Raw genomic sequence first — 12,724 nt, forward strand, 5'->3', positions numbered from 1 at the left:
ATCCAATCCAAGCTCTAGCCATCGTCGCCACGCCATTTTTCATTCTGCGATCGTTGTAAGGGCAGCGGAGCAGCGTTTGTCACCTTCCGTGCCTGCCGAAGTCTCCTACTCAACTACCAAGGTATGACAGCTACATCGATTTCTTTTTTAATTCGTTTGGGTATTGAAATGTGTTTTCTTCACAGGTGCCAGGATGCCTAGACTGCGGGAGAAGCCGCACGCGCGAAAAAGAGCGTCGCTGGAAACAAAGACGATATTCGAGGACTTCGGATCTCGCACCGGCAGCCAGCAGTCAACAGCTCGAGAATTCGCAAGTCTAGAACTGTGCAGTGGCGCGCATACCCCGCACGCATGCATTAACATGTGCGTTCGGGCTGTCCCTGCAAACATTTGTACGCCTTGTGATGCTGGTCGCTGCACCGAGGCGACATCGGAAGTTCAGGACGGTGGTTGTGACACTACGCGCACTAAGGACAATGTGCCTTGCTTCCCTGATGGATATACTCTACGTGACGCTTCGGATGGTTCACTTCGCTGTGAGAACGGAACAGGATCCCTTAGGAGAGGTGTACGCACAAGTCAATGCGGGTTTTCTGGTAAGCAGGACCCCGGTCTACATTTGCTTTAGCTACCGCGGACTCTTCATCGGCGCCCTTTGATTCTCCTGGCAAACAGCTTCTCCTGGCTAATGCGCTCATGATCAGAGCTGTAGCCGTCAGTAGCGGCAAGATCGCCTGCTGATCTCTACGAAAATAAAAAGCTCCTTTTAAAAAAAGTGAAGAATATATTAGTTGTTTTTAACTACAAGTTTGTTTAATATCGTGAGAATATGGTCACTACGGCCACGGCGGGGACATTGTAAACGAGAGTATGCATTCGATGGCCAAGTGAGTTTTAATACTTGTAAGAACGCACTACGCCACGAGAAAGAGCTATTGTTTAAAGAAAGTGAAGAATATATTGATTGTTCTTCACGAATAGTTCGTTTAGCCACGTCAGAATGTGGATACATTGGGAACGAGAGTACGCATTTGACGGCAAGTTGACTTACGAGAACGCTCTACGTCGCGAATAACATTTAAGCTGCAATACCATTAAGCATGTCCGTGTGGCACCCCGCGAATGACATTAAAGTTTAAGGCATTAGCCAGTTAATGTCATTTTTTGTGCTCGTGTCGCAGAGTGCTAGTGAAGTGATGTAGTCAAGATTAATTCCTTCATGTCATTTCTGTTGCTTTCGCTGCTTAATAATGCTAATTGATGTGTTTTTGCTCTTTCTTTTTATTCCATGCTGCAAACTCAAATGTCAAAGCAGGGTGGGCAATAAGTATTTTTGTTCTGCTGTTCTCTACCTTGTTGTTGTGCTATTGAAATTGCAAGTTTTCTTCTTTATCCGTGTATTTATTTGTTCTTTGAACAGTACGCATATATCTGCTTATTGGTCTTTTTATGTATATGTGTAAGGTCACAATAAACGTTTAATTGTATTTGGAAGTTGGTGTAAGTTCATTTCTCGTTTATTTAGAACAAGAATGCATTCAAGCATTAGACCAATGTAATATATATAATGGTCCGGTGCTTGAATGTGTCCCGGCCACTATTGTCGCTTCAAGGCATGTGTATATCTGCAATATCCCCGGGAAGACACACACATACACACACACACACATACATATATATATATATATATATATATATATATATATATATATATATATATATATATATATATATATATATATATATCCTGAACGTCCCCTGAATGTCCATGATGGATGTCCGCGTCGGACGTACTACGGACGCCAAAGCGATTACCTTTGGATTCCCCAGGGACGTCCCTCGGACGTACGTCGGATATTCATGGACGTCCCACGGACATCCCGAATATCCAGAAAGGACGTCCGTCGGACGTCGCCCGGATATCCGTGGTTACTTGGGATTAGGGGTGTTCCCGTGTGCTCCTGAGGCCAACATATGAGAACATGAGTGGAAGTGCCTTCAGCGTGATACCGCATTCTAGGGTGGTTGATTGGGCTAGTTGGTAATTCATGATCAAAAATAACGTACAGCGCAAAGGACAAGGACAGTGATAGACGACATACACAGCGCTGTGTATGTCGACTATCACTGTCCTTGTCCTTTGCGCTGTACGTTATTTTTGATACCGCATTCATCGAGGCTCTCTACGCGTCTCTGCATGCCCCAAAGAATGGAGACCGTCGTTCAAGTCGACGGTGGCATGACGCGTTATTAGACCACCAACGAACAAAACAAAGGACGAGGATAAGCTACGATGACGCTATTGCCTTATTTCATTTGCTTCAATATTATTTTAATATTCGGCAAGCGCCAGACAGACAGACAGACAGACAGACAGACAGACAGACAGACAGACAGACAGACAGACAGACAGACAGACAGACAGACAGACAGACAGACAGACAGACAGACAGACAGACAGACAGACAGACAGACAGACAGACAGACAGACAGACAGACAGACAGACAGACAGACAGACAGACAGACAGACAGACAGACAGACAGACAGACAGACAGACAGACAGACAGACAGACAGACAGACAGACAGACAGACAGACAGACAGACAGACAGACAGACAGACAGACAGACAGACAGACAGACAGACAGACAGACAGACAGACAGACAGACAGACAGACAGACAGACAGACAGACAGACAGACAGACAGACAGACAGACAGACAGACAGACAGACAGACAGACAGACAGACAGACAGACAGACAGACAGACAGACAGACAGACAGACAGACAGACAGACAGACAGACAGACAGACAGACAGACAGACAGACAGACAGACAGACAGACAGACAGACAGACAGACAGACAGACAGACAGACAGACAGACAGACAGACAGACAGACAGACAGACAGACAGACAGACAGACAGACAGACAGACAGACAGACAGACAGACAGACAGACAGACAGACAGACAGACAGACAGACAGACAGACAGACAGACAGACAGACAGACAGACAGACAGACAGACAGACAGACAGACAGACAGACAGACAGACAGACAGACAGACAGACAGACAGACAGACAGACAGACAGACAGACAGACAGACAGACAGACAGACAGACAGACAGACAGACAGACAAAGAACTTTATTAATGGTCCTGAGGAACTGGCGTTAGGGTGCCTCCCTCTTCAGGGAGTCCCCATAGCCGTCGCGGGCCGCACACACGTCGGGGTCGGAAGATCGTGGTCCTCCGCCCTGTCGCAGGCCCTCTGGACAGCCCGTAGTTGCTCTGAGAGGTCGCCGCTCTTAAGGGCTGCCTCCCCGTCGGTTAGAGTGGTTAGCGACGAGCTGCGTAACGCAGGGCATTGTCAGAGCATATGGGATAAGGAGCAGTACGCCTCCCCACAGTCTGGACAGTGGGGTTCTACATTAGGCGCGAAGTGACTGAATCGGCCCCTGGAGGGAAATGACCCCGTTTGAAGCATGCGAAACGCCGACGATTGTGGTCTATTAAGTTTAGGGTGTGGTAGCGGAATGGCCCGCCGAGCAAGTTGATAATGTGCCAAGATTTCATGGAAGGTGAGAAGCAAATCCCTGTGCACTCCTAAGTCGCCGTCCGTGAGTCCACCTGAACCGCCGCGGTGTGTAAGACCTCGCGCACAGTCATGGGCCAACTCATTGGCGTTAACAACCTCAGAGTGTACATTGATTCCCATATGGGCCGGGAACCATTTGATGCTATGAAAACCAGCAGCCCCCTCGCTGCCGAGGATGGCCGCCACCTCCTTTTGAGATCGAGCCGGAGGCGAAAGCTCGGGCTGCCGACCTGGAGTCTGTAAAGATATTGGAACGTAGAGGGTCCTTCAGTGCTATAGCTATAGCAACCTGCTCGGCTACTGTTGAAGAAACCTTCCGCACGGATGCTGAATTAATGAGAGTGCCATTGGAGTCAACCGAAACTACGGCATAGTGATCAGAGCACTCGTACTGGGCGGCGTCAACGAAACATGCCAGAATCGGAGTGGCAGCTTAACAGGCCCTAGCTACCCGGCGCCCTACATTGTATTGAGGGTGGACATTACGTGGCATGGGATCTACCTTGAACGTATCTCGGACCATGGGTGATAGGGTCACGTTGCGCTCCGTGATTTCCTGGTGACCGCATCCAACGGATTCGAGGATGCATCTCCCCACTCGCGATGATGAGAGTCGTATTATTTGAGCCACTCGTTGGGCCTCGATCACCTCTGATAGGGTGTTGTGCATGCCTAGTTGCATGAGACGCGCGGTGCTGGTAGTGAGTGGTAAACCCAGCACGCGCTTGATGATTTTGCGCATGAGGGCGTCGATTTTGGCCTCATACCGTTTAGACCAGCGCAACGCGGAGGCTACATAGTTAACGTGGCTCATCAGAAACGCGTGGTAAAGTCTGAGTAGATTGCTCTCGCTTAAACCCCCTCTGCGGTTCGAGACCCTGAGGATAAGCCGAAGCATATTCTCCGTCTTCGAAGTAATGCGGGCGTTGCCCCCGCGAGATTCCAGCAAGAGTCCGAGGACCCTGATGGTATCCACTCTGTGAATTTGTTGTCCGTCCCTCGTATAGAGGGCTATGGGAACTTGATCTAAGGGAGCACCTAACCCCCCGTCGGGTGGGCCTATACAATACAAGTTCGGACTTGGTTGGTGACAGACTCAGGCCCGTGTCTAGTAGGAAGTGTTCTGTGATGTCGAGCGCCTCTTGGAGCGCACTCTCAACTGCAGCGTCAGACCCTCCCATGCACCACACGGTGATATCATCCGCGTAGAGAGCATGACCCGCTCCTCTTACTGTGGCCAGTCTGTCCGAGAGGCCCTTCATGGCGATGTTAAACAGTAGGGGAGAGATGACCGGCCCTTGCGGGGTGCTTCTCGCTCCTAATGTAAATTCCTTCGATTTGATTTGCCCTATTTTGACAGTGGCCTTGCGATCCCTGAGGAAGGAGCTAACGTACGCATGGAATCGTGGCCCCAGGCCCAGATCCGAGATGGCGTCTAGTACGAACCGGTGCGAGATGTTATCAAAAGCCTTGGACAAGTCTAGAACAAGGATGCCCCGAGTGTCTCTAGTGTCGACATCAATGATTTGCCTCTTTATAAGTAACATGACGTCCTGTGTGGAGAGTGCCGTCTGAAAGCCGACCATGTTGTGAGGGAATAACTCATTATTTTCTATATGCCTAGATCTACGGTTGTGAATGACATGTTCGGCCACCTTACCCACGCAGGACGTGAGCGAGATGGGCCGCATGTTCACCGGCGCCAGAGGTTTGCCTGGTTTCGGGATGAGCACCACTGAGGCTGTCTTCCAGGAGTCGGGGACTAGGCCCGTTTCCCAAATTTTATTGACCTCCCCGGTGAGCAGCGCAACTGATTGTTAGTCCAAGTTGCGGAGGAGCTTGTTGGAGATGCCATCCGGGCCCGTTGCAGAGCGACCGTTGAGCGTTTGGAGCACCTCCCAGATTTCGGATTCCGTGAAGGGGGCGTCGAGCTCCCCCGCCGCTCCCCCCCGGTAACGAGGATAATCCCCGTAACCGGAGGGGCCCAGCGGAAGATACTTTTCGGCCGACTCTTGCAAGAGGATGTGTTCAAATACGCCCGCGCCTATTGATTATGAACTATGCGATCGATGGCTAGTCTCTGATTGCTTTTGGTTTGCGAATTGTCGAGTAAGTGTTTGAGCAGGTTCCATTTGCCCCCCGTACTCATCTGCCCATCAACCGAGGAGCACACTTCATTCCATTGTTGTTTGGACAAGTCGATGGAATGAGTTTCTATTGTACGATTGAGCTCCGCAATTTTCTTACGAAGCCGGCGGTGTAGTCTGTGCGTTCTCCAGCGGCGCAGGATGGAGTTTTTGGCTTCTAGGAGGTGTGCAAGGCGCGCGTCCATACGATCTACCTTTAGGTCGGTCTTAACCACCTTGGTCGCAGCTTGTACGTCCTTCTGTATTCTTGTGAACAGACTATCGAGATCTTCCAAATGCAACACGGGAGAAAGCACACCTGTACAGGGTGCCAGTGGAATTCCGCAAGGAGATTGAGCGACAGGTTGCTGAACTGCAAGACTGGGGCTTCGTGTATCCGGTATACAGCTCCTTTGTACATCCAGTAGTGTGTGTAGCCAAGAAAGATGGCTCATTAAGGATGTGTGTTGACTACAGGAAATTAAATGCAGTGACAGAGCCTGACAGCTTTCCTATGTCGAATATGACTGAGTTGTTGTACGAGGTAGCGCGTGCCAGCTACATATCGGTGCTAGATATGACTAGGGGGTATTGGCAGATAGCTCTAGAAGAGGAGTCACAGCGACTCACCGCTTTCGCTACACCTAAAGGTTTGTATGCTTGGAGAGTCATGCCGTACGGGCTGAGAAACTCGGCCGCAACTTTTCAGAGAATTATGAATGATGTCTTACGTGAGCATTCAGAATATGCCATGGCATATATTGACGACGTGGCTGTATTTTCTACAACCTGGGCAGACCACATGCCGCACCTGGGAAAGGTGTTGGCCACTCTCAGGCAGGTGGGTCTGACGACGAATCCTGCTAAGTGCAAGTTCGCACAGACAAAGGTGAAATACCTTGGTCATGTCGTCGGATCCGGGACGCATTCCCCCGATCCAGATAGGGTGAGTGCCATCTTCAAACTGCAGGCCCCGAAAACCAAGAGGGATCTTAGGAGTGTCCTGGGTCTTTTTAACTATTACCGTGAATATATTCCCGAATATTCTAAGGTGGTACGCCCGCTAACTGACTTGACAGGCCGTAGGATACCTAAGGTGATCCCGTGGAATGAGGAGGCAGAAAATGCATTTTGCGCTGTAAAGAACGTATTAGCATCACTGCCGCAGTTAGTGGCGCCTGATCATGATAATGAGTTTCTGTTGACAACCGATGCCTCCGAGATAGCGGTAGGGGCTTGCCTATCGCAGCTTGTGGAGGGAGAACAAAAGCCAGTCGCATTCTTGAGTAAAAAAAATGGCTGTGGCTTAGCTAAGGTTAAACCCAGGATGCGAAGCATACTAGCCTTTATTTTAGTTGTTGAACCACAGTTTAGCCTAGTGAACTGCTGTTGCTTGGCTATATTTGGTTCGGCTAGACGAAGAAACAACTCATGTGTTACTCTGCTTCGCCTTCAAGAGTGGAACGCGACAGCGTTCCCTTCGACCCGCCAAGGGGTGTAAGACAATGGGCTACGGCGCAGCGACTACGCGCCCCGCATTGGACGCGGTGAGCGTCGAGCAACGCAGCGTTCGGCGCGGCAACGAAATATGCGCCTGAGCAAGCGACGCACGCCTGAGCCTTAGAAACAGCTCGTTTCTAAGGCAACACCGCATTCACTAGAGGCGCTTTTGTACCGCTTTGAAGCATCGTACTCGTGGCTCAGTGACTTCCTCTTCAGCCACCGAGGTGAGCGGACGCGGAATGTCGGGCTCTTCGCGAGCGGCTTCAGCGGCCCTTTTGGGCCGCGGTATCAGGTCAACTGAAAAACCAGGTCAGGACTACCAAATGATTTTACCAACGCTGCCAACAGGTGCGTCCGTTCTGCATACGGTTTTTTTACATGGTGACGTTAAAGCGAGGCCTTACAGAGTGGAACATTTTCGAGACGCTCTTACACGGCTGTCTCTCATGCCGGAAGTGGTTGCGCTGGGTGCATATCAAATGAACCACCTGTGGGCGGTGACTTTCAAGGACGAAGAAGGGAAAAAGAGGATTATTGCTGTAGACGCGTTTGATGTCAAGGACCACCGCTGTGTGGTCGTCGACCCGTGTGACAGAGGCGTCCGTATCAAGCTCTACTGGCTCCTTCATGGTGTACCTGACGACGACGTTCGCACTGCCTTGTCGCCTTTTGGAAAGGTGACTGAGATCACCAGGGACAGGTGGCGGGTACAAGGATGCGTTGACAAAGGGTCAACCACCCGTACTGTCACTATTAAGCTGAAGGCAGGCGTCACCGCTGAAGACTTGCCCCATCAGCTGCGAGTGGCGGAAGATGTTGCGCTCGTGCACGTCCCTGGCAGAGCTCCCCTCTGCCTCCGATGCCGTGGCATCGGGCACATACGACGCGAGTGCCGTGTACCACGCTGTGGGCTTTGTCGTCGTTTCGGCCACGACGAGAACCAGTGCGTCCGAACCTATGCCACATTGACAGGCCCGGCATTGAAGGAAGATGTCACAGATCACTTGATGGACGTGGTCGACGCAGTGGAAGCCGCAGGTGAAGGGAAAGAGACCCAGTCCTCCGTGTTAACGCCCCTGAAGAAGGCACCGACTGTTAATGAAGACAAGCCATCGGACGGCTGGAAAGACCCATGGGATGACACGGTGGAACCAACTAACTCAACAGAGGTCGAGGTAAAAGAGGCCAAAGAAACGTGCACATCAACAGAAGTGACGACCGGCGAACAGCATGAGACTGACGACACCGTGATGCCAACGTCAAGTAGTGCACCTGCTAAGAGGCTTCACGAAGAGGCGGATGAGCTAGAGGAAAAGGATCAGGAGACTGGGAATGACGAGCCTCCTCCGAAAGCTACCCCGGGACGCCGACCGGCGTTCAAGCCCAAGCCCGGCGTTCCAGCCAAACGCCGTTCTACAACCCAGACGCCTTCGCGTTAGCGGAGGCGTTTCTGGGTCAGAAATGTTGTTGGGGTCTGGCGACTGGGGTTTGTGGGCAGGATGTGCATCGGCCGTCGTCATTGGGCTATGAAGTCCAGAAAACCATGGTCCGCTTCCCTAGACCGTCGAGTCATCGTAGCAGATGTGAGACGGACGATGTGTGGTAATTGGTTTTGTTTTCTCCTCCCGGTGAATGGTAGCTAATTTTTCGACTGGTCTTTGTGTCGCGACGCTGAACGTGCGTGGACTTAGCGGGCGTAGAAGGCAATGCCAAGTTAACCGTATTCTTATTGAAAATAATATTGACTTATTAGCCATTCAAGAAACAAAAATTGCAACTGATGAATGCACGGAGCAAACGGCTAACGTTTTCCGCCCTAGATATACCGTAAGTGTATGTCATGCGGCGGGTAGGTCTGGAGGCTGCCTTATTCTTTTACGTAGCAGTATTGCAGTAGTTGAAGCCGTCACGTCATCCGAGGATGGTAGAATGGTCCTCTGCGATTTTACTTTCTCAGAGATGCCTTGGAGGGCTTTATGTGTTTATGCTCCGAACGTAGCACGGGAGCGGGAAGCCTTTTTTGGTGATATTCAGCAGTACTTGAATTGTGAAAGACATGTCATATTACTGGGTGATTTTAATTGTGTTTGCTTTCCAGAAGATAAATCTAAGTTGACTAGTGTTTGTGATAAAAGTGCGTTGCTTTTAAGTTCGATTGTAAGGCAACAAGAGCTCGAAGACATTGGTTATGTGTTGTCAAGCGAAAGTCGTACCATGTATACGCACTATCAAGGTCAGTGTCATGGCAGGCTAGACAGAATTTATGCTCCGTTAACCTTTGTACCGTTATTTTCAAGTTATCAAGTGCTACATGTTAGCTTCAGCGATCATTGCCTCGTTATGTCAACCATAGGAAAGAAACAAAAACCATCGAAATTCAGCTGGGACTTATGGAAGCTAAATGATAAGCTTTTGCAAGACGACGTTTTTCAAAAGGCAGTTCAAGAAAAGCTCGAAAATTTGCTCAGCATAACTACGTCAGCGTTCTTCATTGCAGAATGGGAACTCTTCAAAAGAGACGTTAAATTAACCGCGATTGAAACAGCATGCGTAGTCCATCACAAAGAAAAAGAGCGTGAGAAGGAATTACACCTTAGGCTAAAATACATGCTCAGCGCAGAAAGCTCTTCGCCTGGCTTATTTTCGAAAGAAATCAAAGAAGTTAAGTCTGAACTTGAAGTCATGGAAGAAGAAAAGTACAGGGGTGCGGTATTAAGGGCAAGGGCGGAGAGTTTATGGATGGGGGAGACGCCTACCAAGGGAGCAATAAGTGACGAGAAGAAACACGCGGTTTCCAAAGAAATAACAGAAATAACTTATAAAAGGGAAGTCACTAGTGATGTTGGAATGATTGAGCACGCTTTTGAGTCTTATTATGAAAGTTTGATGGGGAAAAAGACATGTGATATTGAAAGGTTTAGAACTGACTTCTTGCCATTAATGCCAACATTATCAGACGAGGTCTGTGAAGCGCTCGACAGACCAATAAGCCTTTCAGAAGTTGAGGATGCGATTGACGAACTTAGTCCCAGCAAATCACCGGGGCCTGATGGTCTGGGAGGGGCTTTCTATAAGAGCTTTAAAAGTGAAATAGCTGTAGCATTACATCGCGTGATAAGGGAGATGTACGAGAATAAGGAAGCACCTCCTTCTTTTCGGACATCGCACGTTATTTTAATTCCTAAAGCAAAAGATCCTGCACGACTTATGGCGGTTGAAGCCTACAGACCAATAAGCTTGACGAATATGGACTATAAGGTTTACACTAAAGTACTGGTGCGACGATTGCAGACCGTTATAAAAGAACTTGTGGGCCCCCATCAGACATGTGGTATCAAAGGCAGATCGATCTTTTCGAATATACATACTGCAAGGACCATACTGGAATGCTGCGATGAAAGAGAGGATAGAGTCGCTATGATACAAATTGACTTTGAAAAGGCTTTTGACAGAGTCATCCATGATGTCATATTTTTGCTCTTAGAACATGTTAAAGCCGGTGCAGTGATAACAGATGGAGTAAGAATGGTGTACAAAGATTGCACTGCAAAGTTAGTAATTAATAGGAAATTAGGCGCCGGTATAAAAGTGGAGTCATCAGTAAAACAGGGATGCTGTTTGTCACCTCTCTTATTTGCCTTGTATTTGGAGCCTTTCTCTTTGAAAATAATTAAGAGCCAATCTATTCGTGGGTTTATCTACGCAGGAATTGAGACTAGAGTTCTGGCTTATGCAGATGACGTGGCAATTTTTTGCCGTGATACAGAAAGCGTGAATAACACTATGAAAGAGGTTGTTTCTTTTTGCGCCGCAACTGGAAGTGTTGTCAGCTGGACTAAGTGCCTAGGTTTATGGCACGGCAGCTGGACACAGGTACCCGAGTATTTTTGCAATATGAACTGGAGCGTTACCCCTGGAAAATATCTTGGGGTGCCATTACAACATTATCGTGACAGTGCTGCGTATTGGATCGAAGAAGTAAAAAGAGTTAAAGATCAGACAGAAAAGTGGGGTGGGCATAATTTTTCGATGTTTTCAAAAGCTAGTGTTTGCAATTTGTTTTTAGTTACAAAGGTGTATTATGTACTACAAGTGTTATGCATGGCAAGGATTTCGGTGCAGAAACTTCACAGAGTGTTTGCGGTATATATACGGGGATCCACTTGGGAGAGAACTAGCCGGAGTAACTTGTTTCATTCGGTGAAGAATGGAGGACTAGGATTAACACATTTGTTTTTGAAACAGATTGTTAGTAGGTTCTTTTTCTTAAGGGACCAAAGTGATATATTTCTGCGTACTGTTATTCAAGTGAGACTGAGTTCTTCTTTGCCTGAGTGGGTTGTCTCATCAACAAATGAACGCACTCGAACACTAATAGGCTTTCTGAGGGAAGTTGTTATGTCCTTTTCTTTATTGAAAGCGCATTTTTCGAATGAATTTTTGACTTCAGTGACGCGTAAGAAACTTTATAGTGATCTGGTTGATGTTTTCTTGCCGCATCCTGTTTACCGTATGATGTATAACTTAGGACCTGAACGCAATGTGCTGAAACGCGTTAGAAAAATGCCGGTTAGATCTTCAGCGAAAACCTTCTTTTTTCAATTGCATTCGGGCACTCTCCTTGTGAAGCCATGGCTGCAAAGCAAGGGCTTCTTTGTTCCATGGTCTGTTAACTGCATCATATGTAAGAAACCTGAAACTATTGACCACATCTTCTTGGAAATTGCCATGACTCAGTTTTCTTGTGGGATGTTCTCAAACGGACTCTGAAGAAAGACCTGCCGTTAAGTCCTTTCGGTATTCGGTTCTTACCATGTGCAGACACCGGGGGAGTGCCGGCTGACTTGATGATGCTTTTGTGTATGAGCAGCGTGTGGAAAACACGTCTGGATGTCAGGAATGCCCGCGTAGATGAAAGGTCTGCGAGGGAACACCTAAATGAAAGTCTTACATACACGCGTGATGCCCTCAAGCACATGATTGAACCCCCAGAGTGGTTTCAGGAGCTTGACACTCTGGTGTCTGTGATATCCTCTTTGAGTGCCTTTTAAATATGTAGCCTCTCGAAGTGATGTAATATTATTTTTCTGCACCAAGTGACCTACTTTGTACGCGTTTGATTGGTGTTGAAATCAAGGTAATAAAGAAAAAAATTACCGACGATTACGTTACTTCCTAATGCGAAATTTGAGCGCAGCAAATAAGCTGTTTCACGTTTTCGATAGATTGAGGCAAAGAAATCGAGCAACACATGTATGCGCTATCACAGAATTTTTTTTTATTTTTCACACGTATTCCTTTAACAAAGACTCCACTAACAGTTCTTGACAGTCATGAAGGAAGCTTTGTGGTCGGAGAAATAGACTGATATATGTTCGACTTGGTACACCAATGCTTGATTCTCAAAGACGAGATCTATACAAGTGCCTCGCGAGGTTGTCACAGCCGTGGGACGCGTTACGAGCGAGAGGAACGGGATGTTCTCCCACATAA

The 12,724-nt window shown here is 48.2% G+C and overlaps 1 protein-coding gene and 1 long non-coding RNA gene across 2 annotated transcripts; both read left to right on the forward strand.

Moving 5' to 3' along the window:
• On the forward strand, positions 1-1,494 carry LOC135899692 (uncharacterized). Its single transcript, XR_010563694.2, has 2 exons — positions 1-121; positions 186-1,494. It is a non-coding gene; the product is annotated as an uncharacterized lncRNA (long non-coding RNA).
• A 5,976-nt stretch (positions 1,495-7,470) lies between these two features.
• Positions 7,471-9,756, forward strand: LOC135899693 (uncharacterized). Its single transcript, XM_065429021.2, has one exon. The coding sequence runs from the start codon at positions 7,471-7,473 to the stop codon at positions 8,668-8,670; it is 1,200 nt and encodes a 399-aa protein (XP_065285093.1). The 3' UTR covers positions 8,671-9,756.
• Positions 9,757-12,724: the final 2,968 nt, after the last annotated feature.

The sequence above is a fragment of the Dermacentor albipictus genome, unplaced genomic scaffold (assembly GCF_038994185.2).
Source record: "Dermacentor albipictus isolate Rhodes 1998 colony unplaced genomic scaffold, USDA_Dalb.pri_finalv2 scaffold_16, whole genome shotgun sequence".
Lineage (NCBI taxonomy): Eukaryota > Metazoa > Arthropoda > Arachnida > Ixodida > Ixodidae > Dermacentor > Dermacentor albipictus.